The sequence below is a fragment of the Globicephala melas genome, chromosome 4, assembly GCF_963455315.2.
Source record: "Globicephala melas chromosome 4, mGloMel1.2, whole genome shotgun sequence".
NCBI classification, from domain to species: domain Eukaryota; kingdom Metazoa; phylum Chordata; class Mammalia; order Artiodactyla; family Delphinidae; genus Globicephala; species Globicephala melas.
In genome coordinates this window covers 80,032,380-80,047,681 of record NC_083317.1, presented here as the reverse complement: position 1 = coordinate 80,047,681, position 15,302 = coordinate 80,032,380, and the positions used below count along the sequence as shown (strand labels likewise).

At 48.3% G+C, this 15,302-nt stretch overlaps 1 protein-coding gene across 1 annotated transcript in view; it reads right to left on the bottom strand.

The window, feature by feature from the left end:
- Positions 1–4,387: 4,387 nt before the first annotated feature.
- MASP1 (MBL associated serine protease 1) overlaps positions 4,388–15,302 on the bottom strand; it is a 62,400-nt gene continuing 51,485 nt past the window's right edge. Inside the window, exons 12-16 of the mRNA XM_030861062.2 lie at positions 12,201–12,314; positions 11,146–11,331; positions 9,271–9,338; positions 7,163–7,262; positions 4,388–6,700 (exon numbers count right to left, since the gene is read on the bottom strand). Coding sequence (XP_030716922.1) covers positions 6,510–6,700; positions 7,163–7,262; positions 9,271–9,338; positions 11,146–11,331; positions 12,201–12,314 — 659 coding nt within the window. The 3' untranslated portion in view covers positions 4,388–6,509. The remainder of the gene's footprint in view (positions 6,701–7,162; positions 7,263–9,270; positions 9,339–11,145; positions 11,332–12,200; positions 12,315–15,302) is intronic.

The following is a 15,302-nucleotide window of genomic DNA, read 5'->3' as shown; positions in this document are numbered from 1 at the left end:
TGATCAGAAGCTCACTGCTGGGAATTGAGCCTGTGTTTTTTGCATACAAAAGACATTTTCCTTATCTTCTTGAAAAAAGGCCAACACATACCAGACGCAGGAGGTGGTCACAAAGGCCCTGTTTGTCTCTTTCCCTCAAGTTCAGAGAATGCCCTGGCTTCCTTTCTGGAGACAGCACCGGTGCCAGAAAGTCCAGGGACCTGAAAACAGTTACTGCCTTCAGGTTTTGGTCCCTGCCCTTTTCCCCCTCTACTCTCTACTAATTCACCCTCAAATGTGAACAGAGGTTTGAATCTCTTCAAAGTGGCTCTTCTAGGCCCAGCCCTAGGTTCTCAGAGCCCCTGGAAGCCGATTCTTACCCTCCCTCTCCTCGGGCCTGCCCTTGTTCAGGACCAGAGGGTGCCTCACTTGTTGTTGGGAAGCCATGTGGAGTTTCCCTACCTTTAGGCTCTTCTCCCACAGTTTACTCTCTGCACTAAAGCCTGATTTGAAAAGTAAAGCTCATCACGTCTCTCCCTGGTCTAAAACCCTCAAATGTCTCCCCATTCCCCAAACCACGCTGAGCATCCCAGGTCAGTACTTCCTGATGCTGTTCTTTTTTCTCCCAATTTCTCTGGCTCTCCAGGGACACCAAGTCTCTCAGTTTCCCCTAAACACCCTATCATACCCCTGCTTCCTCACATGCTATTGCCCATGCCTGGGATGCTTTCCCCTTCTTCAGTTTACCACTGCAAAGTAAAAGAGCACTGTTCTTGCCAGGAAGACACTAATGCAGAAATGGCTTAGCGACGGTGTTGCTGCTGAGCCGCAGAGAACTCCTGGATCTAGGGCTAGAGCAGCAGGGTGTCTGCCTCTCCTCCACCTCTCACCAGAAGCATGACCTGGGTCAAAAAACCCAAGCTTGGGAAATAAAGGCTCCCAGCATTCTTCAGGGGTCTCACATGAGCAGGACAGCCTGGAAACGTGCATCTCAAACTGGGTGCACATTAGAATCACCTGGGGGAATTTTAACTCCCACCCCCCAAGCCCCCAGGGCTCAGCCTTACTCCAGACTCATTATATCTGAGTCTCTGGAGGGATTGAACCAGACATCAGTATATCTTTAAGGTGGTTAAAAAATTTTAAACTGGGAGTTTCCTGTGTGCTGCCTAGTTCAAGAACCACTGGTATAGAACCAGTGGAGCGAGAGCCTGGGCTCCAGAGTCCATCAGAACTGGTTTCAAATCCCAGTGCCCCTAATCTCCTAGCTGCAAGATCTTAGGTCACATTGTTTTAAATACAAACTTTTAATTTTAGAATACTTTTAGATTTTTAGAAGAGTTGTGAAGATGATAGAGAAAGTTCCCATATACGCTTCACCAGTTTCCCCTGTTATTAACATCCCACGTTAGTATGGTGCATTTGTCACAATTAATAAACCAGTATTGATATATTATTCTTAACTATTCAGATTTCCTTCGTTTTTACCTAATGTCCTTTCTCTGTCCCAGGATGTCATCTAATGATGTCTTCTTAGGCTCTGTATTAGTTTCCATGAAGGGCTGCCATAACAAAGCACCTCCAACTGGGTGGCTTAAAACAACAGAAATGTGTTGGCTCACAGTTGGCAGGGCTATGCCCTCTCTGCAACCTGTAGGGGATACTCCTTCCTTGTCTGTTCCTAGCTTCTGCTAGAATGCCATTCCTTGGCATTCCTTGGCTTGCCGCTGTGGGATTTCAATCTCAGCCCCCATCGTCACATTGTGTTCTGCCCTCATGTGTCTGTTTCTCTGTGTCTCATCTTCTCTTAAGGACACCAGTCATCACCTACTCCAGTACGACCTTGTTTTAACTAATTACATCTGCAAGGCCCCTATTTCCAAATAAGGTCCTGTTGGGAGGTACTGAGGGTTAGGACCTCAGCGTATCTTTTGAGGGATACAGTTCAACCTATTTCAGGTTCCTCTTGGCTATGACAGTTTCTCAGACTTTCTTTGTTTTTGACGATCTCCAAAGTTCTGAGGCGTGTTGGTCAAGTATTGTGTAAAATATTCCACAGTGGGGAGTTTTCTGATATGTTTCTCAGGATTAGAGTGGGCTTATGAGATCTGGGGAGGTGGAACACAGAGGTACAGCAACATTTTCATCACAGCATATCAAGGTCACAAACTATCAGTGTGACTCACCTCTGTTGATATTAACTGTGCTCATGTGGCTGAGGCAATGTTTTGTCAGGTTTCTCCTCTATAAAGTGGCTCTCCCCTCACCCCATTTCCATACTGTACTCTTTAGAAAGAGGTCACTATAGGCAGCCCACACTTAAGGGATGGGGAGTAATGTTCTACCTCCTTCACGGCAAAGTATTTACATAAATTATTTTTTATTCTCCTCTATTTCTTTATTCAATTATTTATTCATATAAGTATATATTTACGGGTATTTATTTTGTACTTTGAGTTATAATCCAATAATATTTTGCTGCTCAAATTATACCAGCTTTTACCATTGGAGCTCTTCCTGTTGGTTCCTGTGTCACACACCCCCATCATTGTGTGACTTACTTAATTTCTGGTACCAGATACTTTTGTATCATCTTGTATATTTCCTGCCCTGGTCCTAGAATCAGCCATGTCTTCAAGGAGCCCTTATTTCTTTTATTGCAGAATAGTATTAGAAACAAAAATCTGGATAATACGTGTGCTCATTGCTACTGGGGTGTTGTTGTGTCTAGGTAGAGCCACATTTTTAACCTCACCGTGCTTCAGTTTGCTCAGTTGTAAAATGGGGATAATAATAGTACTTTTGTCATAGGTTATTTTGAGGACTAAATTAGAGAATTGTGTAAGAGCTTAGTGTGGTCTCAATCATATGGTAAATACTCAGAAGTATTTTAGTGATTATCTCCCATAGACCTTTTTATTTTGAGCTAATTTAGTTTCCAAAGTTCTTTCCTATATGCTAATCCATCTGATTCAACAACCCTCAGACAGGGGTAGGGCAAAGATTTTTCTGCCAGTTTATAGATGGAGAACTTAAGTGGATAAAGAAGTCAACATATGCTTGCATGAGAACCTAAGTCTCTTGATTTCATGCCCCATACTAGACCCAGATTGGCCACCGTCTCTGCTGCATGAGGGGTATGGATTTTCCTTCCATGATTGTTGCCTACCTTTACTTGAAGGACTTCTTAGTGTTGCTGGTTCTTTGATTCCTGCCACCTGGGAATAAGGTTCACTCGTGGCAGAAGGAAAGTACATACTCCAATTCAGAGCAGGCCGTGCATAGACCTCGCGCCATATTTTCTGAACCAAACAATTGAACACATGATCCGAAAAAAATGGTTTTTCTATTCTAGGTGCGGGCGACAATCCAGAAGTACAATTTGGATATTGAAAGACTGGCATCCTGGGATATTCTGATAACTTACAGGAACAATAGAACAAGGTATTTAATCAGAACTGACCTGAAAAGCCTAAGAAGTGCTTTTGTATCGATAATTTGATCTTCCCATCAATCTCCCTCTCTCTCTTCATGGTTCAGGGATCCTAATTGGATACAGAGAAATGTTGATAAACGAAAACACAACTCACCAGAACTATCAGTACATGAAAAACATACAAGCCAAACAGGATGCTTTGACTCAAAACAGATGTTTATTGGAAGTAACGTGTAGTTACAGCTACACATGTAGAGCAACAGCTTCTGTTGCTAATGAAATCGGGCACGATCATTATTGCTGATAACAACATTCATGGCACGGAATCATAGCTTTAGATATGCTAAGTATATTCCGGGAGGTGGAGTTTGGTTGTATAGAAGAGACCTTTCTAAGAGCACGTTTTGAGGTTCAAATTGGCTATGTTTGGAGGTAGTGAGTTTCCCATCTTTAGATATGTTCAAGAACGAGGTCATAGAGTTAGACAATATGGTCCTAACAGACACTCCAACCCTCTGCTTCTATGACTCTGTGAGACAGTTGGTTTTCTTGGACCTTAGCATCAGTGCGGGGGCTGGTACATCTGGTAAATGTTTGTAGATCAAGGGTAAGCCCAAGTCCAGCAGCACATCTAGACATCCCTTAGAATCAGGATGAAATTGCAATTGGGGGAATAAACAGGATAAACTGGGTCCAGCCAGAATTTGTACACAAATTCCAAGGCTGCTTCAAGTCTCAGAGTTGTCTGATTTTAAGGAGAAAGTTTCTTTTAGATGTTGGCTCTGGTCCTGGAGTCAGAGCACTGGTCTGCTGGACATGTCCTTTTTTTTTTTTTTTTTTCAGTATGCGGGCCTCTCACTGTTGTGGCCTCTCCCATTGCGGAGCACAGGCTCCGGATGTGCAGCCTCAGCGGCCATGGCTCACGGGCTCAGCTGCTCCGCGGCATGTGGGATCTTCCCGGATCGGGGCACGAACCCGTGTCCCCTGCATCGGCAGGCAGAGGACATGTCCTTTTTGTGAGGGAAGACAGTGTAATCTGAGGAAAGCCTGAGTGGACATGGACTCTTGTTGTCCTTCTACCTGGAAGGCCTCCCTCTGTCTTACCTGTGGAAATGCCCACCCTCTTCAAGGCTCAGCTCCAACACCATCTCCTCTGGGATGTCTTCCTGACGCCCCCTCCTCCAACGTCTCCATACTAGAATGGCCTTTCTTTCACCTCTGTGCTATTCTGACACATAGCACTTGGTGGGGTTCATTCTGTTCATGATAGACACTTGTGTATGTGTCAGCTCTTCCTGTAGGAGCTCCTGGAAGGTATGAGTCATGTTCCCCTCATCTTGGTGGTCCACATAGCAGTCAGCATAACCTGGCACGTGGGGGCACCCAGGCAGTGCTGTGAAATTGGAAGCGATGGTGTTTGGAATGCCTTAGGGTAGTTCCAAAACTTTGCATTGCAATTCTTCTCTGGTGTCTGAAGTAGAGCTCCAGTTTGCTTGACAAATGTCTGGTGAGATTGAGTATGATTGCCATCTTCCATTTACAGAATAAACAGCAGGGCACAGAGAGGTAGAATGACTTACTCAGAGAATCAAAAGCAGGCTGTGAGCTTAGGGCTTAGTGTCCATAAGTTCTCATTCCTCAGTATCATCTTTCAGCAAGAGACCCTGAACTACTCCAGCAGCTGCAGTGCAGGTCGAGAAACGAAATCTCCCATGAAGACCAAATTTGATAGAACAGAAGCCAGGGACTTGGGGCTTCTGATCCCTTGAAGGGCTTAAATCTCAGAGCTCTGGAGGGAAGGAGGTCCCTGGAAGCTTCCGGAGAGAGGAGGTGGCTCTTGGAGAGGAGAGGCATCCTGCTTGGGAAGCACTTATGACCCTGCAGGGCTGGGGTGTTCAGGGTGAAGAACAGGGGTGAGGAACCAGGGGAATGGTGGCTTGGGGTCAGCTGTGGACACAGGGAGGGAGAGTGCAGGGGCCTGAGTCTAGCCTCTCAGGGCCTACCTTGTGCAACTCAGGTTCCCAGGAAGAAAAGGAGGCTGGTGCCTAGAACAGAGGCTCTGCTTAGGAATAAGGAAAGGCCCCTTGGCTAGCACTTCGCCAGGGCTATGTCCTTGGGAACTAGGGTGTGGTGCACAGGGGTGGGTGTTGCAGTAGCAGCAGTGTTTGGTCTGCAACAAAGTTCTATTGAACCTAAGGCAATTTTTGCCTTTCGGTTATTTTGGCTTTAACTCATCTCTTCAGGGAGAAATGGCTTCATTGGATCCTAGATTGTCAGAGCTGGGAGGGTCCTTTGGGATGAGGGGAAGGGAGTTGCATAGAGTCACAGGGAGCTGTGGGCAGAGTTGGTTCTAGAACCTGGTGTCTGACTTCCTAATTCACCATTCCCAGTCTCCCCACCCTGTGAGAGTGCCTGCTTCTCTCAGGCACTCTCACAGTTTGGTATCCAGCTCATGGTCATAAGTGCATCACTATGGGGCATGCCATAGACTAAGAACATTGTCTCTTTTACCTTTTTTGTGGGGAGGGGTGGGGATTGGGAATGGGAAATTCGTGGTAGCAAAGAAGCATGGAGCATTCGGGGGCAGGTGAAGGAGACGGTCAAGGCTGAGGGGAGCGGTGCACACTGGTCAGCCCTAAGGCCCAGCCAGGATTCGTAAGAGAATGTAATGCGCCTGGTAGACACACCAGCCTTCTGCTAAGTCATATTTATTGAGCACTTAGTTTATGCCTGCACTGTGCTACACTGTGCTACGTGTTATATGTATATTAACTAAATTTGATCCTCATCAGACTTTTATGAGGTAGGTAAGGTATGCCATTTCCATAATATGGACAAAGAAACTGAGGCTTAAAGACGTGAAGTCCCCTGCCCAGTGTTACAAAGCTACTAGGTGATACAACCTGGATTCTGACCACCCTGCTACTCTGCTTCTTTAAAGAGAGTGAGAAGGGGGCTGAGATGCCCCCTTTATTGGCCAGTAATAGATGGGCCGAATGAGGTGCGTGTAGGGCAAGGGGCACCTTGCATCAGATAACCAGCCTCTGCTGCTGACTGACCATGGACAGGTGAGGAAGAAGGTGAGGAACCGAATTCAATTCCTCATCCCAGTGACCCTCTGTATCCAGTCCTTGTTGTGGAAGGTGTAGGAATACACTCCGTAACGGTCCTTCTTTCCACAGTCCACACCCCAGGACACCGTGCCCACTAGGTACCATTGGCCTCTCTCTATATCCAAGGTCACCATGGGCCCTCCAGAGTCACCCGCACAGGCATCCTTCCCACCTAGAGGAAGAAGTGAGGCAGGTTAAAGCGTCTCCTTCCCTAGCCCCAAATCCAGAGAAGCCGCCTTCTCTCCACAACTGCCTTGTAGTTCAGAGAATCGGGCACCAGGGGGCGCAGTAGACCATTGGACCCAGACCTGGATTCTGAGCTGTTGTAGGTCAGACCTCCTCAGACCTCAGTGATTTTAGAAAGTGCAAGTTAGGACTCTCTCATTTCACAAGGGAAAAGCTGGGCTGGGAGAAGGGAATTATGGAAGTTCCTTACTTAGCCCCCCTTCTCTTCGATGCAGCTTCTTCAGTGGAATCCTTCCTCTCATGACCGTCCTCCCTCTCCCCCGCCTCGCTCCTGCCTGTCCGCCGCTGCTCAACCTGCCAGCTCCAAGGTCTCCAGTCCTTCCACTGCCAGGCTCAGCTCCCCTCCCTGGCTGGTGGTGCCCTGTTGTACGCTGGCCTCCTGACTTACCTTCCTTCTCCCCAGCACAGATCATGTCTCTGGTCACTTTCTTCTTCAGTGGGGTATAGGCCTCCTGGCAGATGCGGTGGTCAACAACTGGGATTTCGATCTGGAACACAAGGCCACTGTTGGTCCCCACCCCTGGCTGAGGAGCCCTGCTGCTCTGACACCCCTAGAGCTGACTCATCCCCATCCCCTTCCTGGATGAGCCTGGGTCTGCCTCAGACCTGGCCTCAGAAACTACCTATGGTACAGGTGAAGGAACACTGAATGCAGAATCAGGAGATCCATGTTCTGGTACAGTCTTAGTCATGAACTTGCTGTGTGACCTTGCACAGGTCATTTGCCCTTTCTGGGCCTCAGTTTTCTCATCTGTAAAATGGAGATAGTAATACTTGCCTAGCACATGCATGATCTCAAATATGGCAGTGTATGCAAAACCGATGGGCAGTCTTCTCTTCCTCACTCTTACCACTACTGGTTGCGGGACCTGGGGCACGTAGCCTTCACCACTGTGTTCTCAGATCTCTGAGACTCTGTTTCCTTATCTGAATAATGGGAGTCACAATATTTGACATACTAATCGCATAGAGTTGTTGTGCGAAGAGGAGATGAATGAGCAGATATTCTGTAAACTACAAACACCGCATAAATAGTAGGTGGTGTAGGGTTAGTGAGGCTCGCCTAGCAGCAAGCATTCACTTACGTTCTCCCCCACCACAGTGTGCGCTTCCAGACACTCGGTCTGTATGTCGTCCATTTCTATCTCACATAGCTTGGAACATGGTCAGTACTCAGGAAATGTTATTGTGAATCGAGGTGATACACTGATACATAAAGTAAGGTATTGTGATTGTTACTGCCCTTGATTCAGCTCGGGGGTAAACGTTGGATGGATGTCTAGAATAAAAAGAGGAAACCTATGAGTTTCCTTCAGCCAAACCAAGAACTGAATGGGTCACACTCCCCCCAAAAGCACAACTCCTGTTGGCCCTTGCTGGGAGGGGCCCAGAGGCATTCAGGTCTCTTTGGGGCCGTGGCCTTCCCAGAGAAGTGGCGAGAGGAAGTCAGGCAGGGTGGTCGTGAGCACGTGTCCTCAGCAAACTGTTGATTGCCTGACTGACCTCTGTCCATCGCTCATGCATCATTTAAGTGTCACTTCCTCTGGGAAGCCCTTCTGTACCCCTGAGACAAGGTCAGAGCCCCTGCTGTACATTCCGGAGCATCTTGTACCTCTTCCTCATTCCATTGATCACATTGATAACTACTTTCTGTCTATCCCACTTGACTGTAAGCCCAAGGAGGCCAGGGGCCAGATCTGTGCTCTTACCTCCCAGCATACCTAGCAGTTAATACAATGTCTGGTACACAGGAGGCACCGAATAAACACTCTAGAGTTAACGACTGAAGGGCTAAATTGTTGTTGCCAATCCAGAATTTTAAAGTACGCTAAAATAATGCATGTTGAAGGGTTTAGAGACTAGCTGTGGCGGTCCTAGAAGCTGGTAATGTCCGAGCCAGGCAGCTCCTGGAGGACATCTAGTGTTGCCCCTGACTTTGCAGCCTGAGATACTACACTGCAGTCTAGAGAGGCAGGATGACTCGTTTAAGATCTCGCAGCAGGTTTCTAGGAGCCAGGACTTGGAGCCATGGCTCCTTACTCCTGGTCCAGTGTTCTTTTCTGATATGACAAGAACGTAAACTTCTACATGCAACAGTCAAGTTCATTGCTGCAAGGACTGCAGCTCTCAAGGCCCACTCCTTGGCCCATTCTTGGTTACTCTGTTATGTGAACCTTCATGATGTATATAGATGGATCACCTTTGGGGGAGTCCAAGACGGCTGTTCTCTGGAAGAATTTCCACAAATTGAGACTTTAATAAGCTACAGAAACATTAAGCAATGTTTAGAGACTAGAGCCCTATGACATGCAGAGCAAACAGATCAAACTAGTTGGGATTCAGTCTCATTTAACTTTGAAGGTGAGTTTGGGCCCCTGGTACCTCTCTCACCCACCCCCTGCCGAAGCCTCTAACCCCCTAAGGGGCACTATGGTGCAGAAAGGTCCAATGTAGGGCAGAGGTGTCACCCTCTGAAGGGTATAAATTGAACTTCACCTCCATCAGGGTCTCCGGGAACCTTTGCAAGAACTGCTTCCCCCAGCCACTGACGATGACCATGGTCCCTGGAGGAGAGAAGACACAGTGAGAGCAGAGAGGCTGTCTGTGGGGTTTTCAGAGGGTGACATCTTGCAGCCCCATCATCCTCTGCCTGTGGAGGAAGGGCTGAGTTTGCCCCCTCAGAGAATGGCAGCACGGTGGGGGAGAAGACTGCTGGGTTGAAGGTTACCCACGACAGAGGTTTAGGCATTTGTTTCTATGAGACGTTAGCTGGTTTATTTGTTTAGTTGCCTGTTCTCTCCCACTCCCAGCTAGCTTGGAACCTAGACTCCATGAGAGCAGTAATCTCATATATCTTATTCAGCGCTGTATCTCCACGCCTATAGCAGTTCTGACACATAGTAGATGCTCAATCAATAACTGAATAAATACAAAGTCCAGCTTAGCCCACAATATGCTACGTTCCCTCCCCTTCTGAGTCTCAGTTTCTCCATCCATAAAATGAAGAGGCTGGACTTGGTATTCTCTAAAACCCCTCCCAGCTCTGATATTCTAGAAGCCTATGAAGTTGGCAGACCTCGAGGCAGTGTGGAAATGGGTTGAGCACTGATAGAACACTTATCTCTTCATTTGTAAAAGAGCCTGGATACTGAAAACAACATTGGGCTTTAAGTTGGAAGATCTGAATTCTATCCCCAGATCTACTTCTTACAAGCTGAATCTTGGCTAAGTCACTGTACCTTGCTGAGCCTGTTTTCTCATCTGGAAAACGGGACTACAATACCACCTCATAAGGCTTTTATAAGTAGTACATAAATTAATTAATGTAAATCAGGTGGCACGTGGTAGGCGCATGGCATCTGATGAATCAGAGCCATACCTGTGCCTTTCCTGTTGGCTTACTTCTCCTGAATACTTCTCAGATCCCATTCAGCCATTTAAAAAAATACCTTCTTTGAACTAAACGAGGTTATCTGTGACATGGCTCCACTGAATTTAGAACAGGATGGAACAAAAGCCAACTGCCCTGGGTTGGACTCTCACTCTGTGTTGGATATGTTTGATTATTATTTCACTTAAACATCACAACCACCCATGGGATATTATCCCCAGTGTAGAGGGAAGGGGCTTGAGGTTTGGCAACTTCCTCAAGGTCACCCAACTAGGAAATGGCAGCATGGGGATTTGAGCCTGTGCTGGTGATGAAGCTATTGTCTCTCAGCTCCAAACGTACCCTTCTACACTCTACTTTGTGATGCTGCGAATGGGACTCTGAAATGGCAGATCTGCTTTGTCAGGGGTGTTCCTGAAAATAGGGGGAACCTCCAGGAAGGCTTGCCATTCCTGTTGGCATCACCCTAGCAATGGTTCCTCACCCCAGCACTGGCGGTTGGTCCCAGCTGTTCTCCCTAGCACCATCAGCACAGGGCCTCTTTTGCAGTGTCTGAGTTCCTGCTTCACAGACCCCTGTCAAGCTTCTAGGTTCTATGTCTCCAACTTCTTCTCTTTGTTCCTGCAGCCCCAGGAGTGGTGGTTTCTTCCTGCAAGTGCTATCTCTATTATCTCAGCATCCCCCTTTACTTCTCCAGTCCTCCAATACCCTGTATTAAATTCTCTCTGATATAATAACTGGTCTGGTTTCTGTTTTCCTATCTGGACCCTGACTCATTTAGTGCTTGCAGTACTGATCAAGCCTGCCTGTTTACCTTGGAACCAGCTTTGACTCAACTGTTTTAGGGGCGGCAGCTGAGGAATCACACAGACATGGTCAGCTGGCTCAGTTGGCACCAGAGCCCGACCAATGCTGGAGAAGAAGGCTCTATGGAGGTACCAGGTGCTCTGCAGATGTGGAATCACAGGTGGGGGTGGTACCTTCCTGCGGTGGCCCCTGGGGCAGACAGATGGGCATCACGAAGTCATTCAGCACCGGGTTCTTCGACAGCTCCACCAGAGCCACGTCATTCTCAAACGTGTTGGGGTTATACAGGGGATGGAGGAAGATTTGTTTGACGTTGAGACTCTGTTCATTCTCATCTGACCGGTACCTCCAATGCTTGCCTGGGAAAGAAGAAGGCGTGTGAGGTATGAGGGCAATGCAAGCTTAGAGGATAAGGTCGCACCTTGTTCCCTGTCAGCCCCTGCCCCATTCAGCCCATGTTTCCAGCCTTAACCCTTATACTGCCCTTCATCTACCTTTTTCAAGGCATCCCATCCTACCTGCCCTTCTCCACATATTCTCATGGCTCTGACCTCTGTCTTTCTTCATGACCTGATCCCATTGCCTTATAATACTCATTCCAGTGCCCATTGCCATATGTCCAAGCCTTCCTTGCCTGGGTCATGTGTTGCCTCCCTCCATGAAATCTCTCAGAGTCTTGAGTTAGATTCTTCAATTAGGAATCTCTTCCCTACGAACTCCCATGCCCTTTACCTGTTCCTCTCCTATAGAACTTACTGCTTCCTACTTTATATTCGAGGTCTGTGTGCTCACATTCTATTCCTTTATTAGACTCTAAGTCCCTGTGGGCAGGAACTTGTGTAGTTATATGCTGGCATAGTGTCAGGACATAAATATGTGCTGAACTAAACTGAATCAGCCGGTGGTCTTGACTTTACAAAGGAGAGGGGAAGCTTGATTGTTTGTGTATGATCCACTTGAAACCACGGGTTCACAGAAGCCTGAAGCACTTTTGGAAATTATCCAGATGAGGCTGTTTATTGTAAAAACTGAGGCTTCACCTTCAGTGACCTGCTCATGGTCCCACCACCTGAGAATCACAGCCTTGGGCTTAGATGCAGGTCCCTGCCCTCCAGTCCTGACTCGTCCTTCATCCCAGGCACCTTCCCTGATGATTGAGTGAGTGAGTGGACACACCCCATCCCCAGAACCGCAGCTGGCTGCAGGAATCACCTTGCTCCGCACTCACCCATGATGATTTTGAAGGCAGAGGGGCTGAGCAGGTCCAAGCCATGTAGGGTTGCGTCCTCTGAATCCAGCGATTGGTGAAGGCAGTGAGCCGCGGTCACAATCCACTTGGAGCCTGGGAACAGAATTGTGCACACACACTGTCCTCACGGCCCCATCCTGCTTCCCACAGCCTCAAGCTGAGGGCTTTCAGACCCCTCCTCTCCATGGCACCCCTCTCCCTTGCGTTTCACAGCCTCAAGCGGAAACGCATATGATCCTGATCTGAAAACGGGGAGTTGAATCTGAGATTTCATCTGCCTTCTCCAACCTAGGCCCAAACTGAATGTTTTAAAGATGATTTCAGGTCTCCCTTAAACCCATGGGGTTGGCGAGCTCCGGACAGCCCAAGGTGTGCACAAGAAACTTTGTGTTCACTGGCTGCCCCTCCGGTCTTGCTGCTCAAGCCGTGGTCCCTGGACCAGTAGCCTCAGCCTCCCCTGGGAGCTTCTTGGAAATGCAGACTCTGAGGCCCCACCGTACGTCTACTGAATCAGAATCTGCATTCAGTAGTAAATTCTGAGGGTTTTAATAAGATCTCCAGGTAATTTCTATGCATATTAAAGTTTGGAAAGCACTGTTGTACGTGGTTCTTCTCAACTTTGGGTGCACGTTTAGAATCACCTGGGGAATTAAAAACAAACAAGCAAACACATCCCCCAAAATAGTACCTGGGCCTGAAGCCAGAGCATCTATGTCATGGGAGTGAGGCACAGGTACAAATACACTTTAGAAGTGCCCCCAGATGATTCTACTGCCATCAGGGCTGAGAACCGCTGCTCCGATCCAAACCTCTCATTTTATAGACATGGATTCTGAGGCCTGGAGGAGAGCGAGGATGTCTAGGGCAACTCTGCAGGTTGGTGGCAGGGCCAGGGCCAGACCCTGGGTGTCCTGATGGTCAGCTGAGCACATCTCTTGCATCTTGGCTGTCTTTTTCCCTTGATGGACAGGTCCCTGCCCTTTGCTCAGTATGGGGTCAGGCTTCGGTTCATCCTTAAGGTTGAACAGATGACAAACCCATAAATAGCTGAGGCCAGAGACATGCTGGGTTGAGCCAAGCAGAAAGAAAGGCACCAGGGCTTTGGGATGGGGTATCGGGGCCAAGTACAGAGTCCAGGGCAGAGTCCCTTTCTGCAGCAGGTCCCGGGCTCCACTTGGCCCTCTCAGGAGCAGCTATGTTCCCTGGCTACTGGCTTCTGGATAGAGCTCCGCACAGGCCACCCTCTTTTCCCTGGTGGCATTTTTGATCCCTGTCCACAGCCAGGGGCTGTTGACTAATTTTCCAGGTAGGTAAAGTGGGATGAGGTACCCAGATTAGGGAGCCTGCCTTGGAGCGGGGCTCTGGGCTATTTAGATGAACCTGGGGTATGCAGCGGTGGGTCCAAAGACATGGCTTTGCCTCGTAGCTCTGCAAACACTGAGTCCCTGAGCCAGAACCCAGGCTTTAGGGTGGGCACTGAGCGGGAGCTTTCTGCCTGTCCCTCAGCTCCTTCCCTGCTTCCTCTGCCCTCTCCTGTCTTTCCCTCTCTCTACAAAACTAGACAACAGAGGAGGAGAGAGATTCTAGACGAGGAGAGCTGTGGGGAGGGCTGAGTAAGTCAGATCTTGTAGCTTGGCTGAGGGTAGAGAAGTGGGAATAAACACGCATTAGACACAAGTGAGTGCTGAACATCATTGAACTTAAACACTCAAGGCTTCAGAAAACTAATCTAACTCTTAAAACCGTGGGCAGTGATCCATCTATTTACTTACATTCTAAAAAAGCCAGAAATGTCTTTGCTCCCTTCTGCTCTCCCTGCCGGCTCCTCCCCTCTCTTTGCTTCTCTTCTGATGCGTTCTTTTCTGGGTCCTCCCTGCTTTTCTATGCCTTTCACAATTCTCTCTCTCCCTCTCTCTCTCTGTCTCGTCTCATGCCCCACCAGTTTCTCTTCCTCCGGTTGTATTTGTTTCCTTTCATTTTCCCCTTAATTTCTCTTCACTTCCCTCTCTAGTTCTCTCATATGCCCTCCGTCTCTTTCTCTATCTTTGTCCTTGTCCTTCTAAGCCCTCTCTCTGTCTCTCTGCCCCTTCTCATTCTTGGCCCTCTCCCCTGCCTGCTTCCCACTGGGCTCCCCTTTAACCTGTGCTCACTCGCTGTGCCCCTTTGGGAGGCTCCATAGGGGAGACCACTCATCTTTGTGTTTGTAGGAATATAAGGATCAAACCCTCTGCTGGGTTACCATTTCACACACCTCGGGGATGTCCAGACTGCAGTCTCACCAGAGCCTGCACCTCCCCTCGGGGATCCCAGTCGGGGAGCTGTCCTCACCTGAGTGTACCCTGGAGGAGGAGGGTAGGTCAGCGCGAGGCGAGACCGGCAGCCCCAGAGCTGCCCAGGCAGAAGTGGACCCATCCATGCCTTCTTCCTCTGTGATAGGGTTAGAGGGACTCTAGATTGGTATTAATTTTTATTATGATGTCAGAGCTGGGATGGACCTTAGGTCATTTGGACTAAACTGGCAGGAAGAGCCATCAGTCATTTCTTCCCTACCTTTGCTCCCACTGCCAATCACATTCAGTCCACTACAAAATTCTCACAATCTTATTTCTCAATGGCTTTGAATCAGCCTGGTTTCTATTCCTCAGCCCCTGTCCTTCTTCTGAGGCTAATGACTTTCCTCCCCACTATTGCACTATAGCTGCCTCACTGGACTCTTGGCTTCCAGATTCACCCTTCTTTCAATCCATGCTGTCTCAGGAGAGAACTTTCCAGAACATGCTTATAAACCTGGAGCAGCATTCAAGAAAAGATCTAAATTCCCAAGCATGGCATTCAAGGCTTTGTAAATCTCCCTTCTCTGACTCCTCTAGTGTGGGTTTCCTGGTTCCCCCTGGTCCCACGGCGCTGGCACACCCTCACTTTGAGCCGCATGTAAGTGCCTTGTGTTGTAATCCATGTTTAAGGGTCTGACTCCCTCACCCTTCTCAGTGCCAGAGAATGACCAGGGCTCGGGAAGTGTTGTTGGCTGAAGGAGCCAGCTAGAACAGAACACGTGTCTCCTGGCTCCAGCTAAGGTTTCTT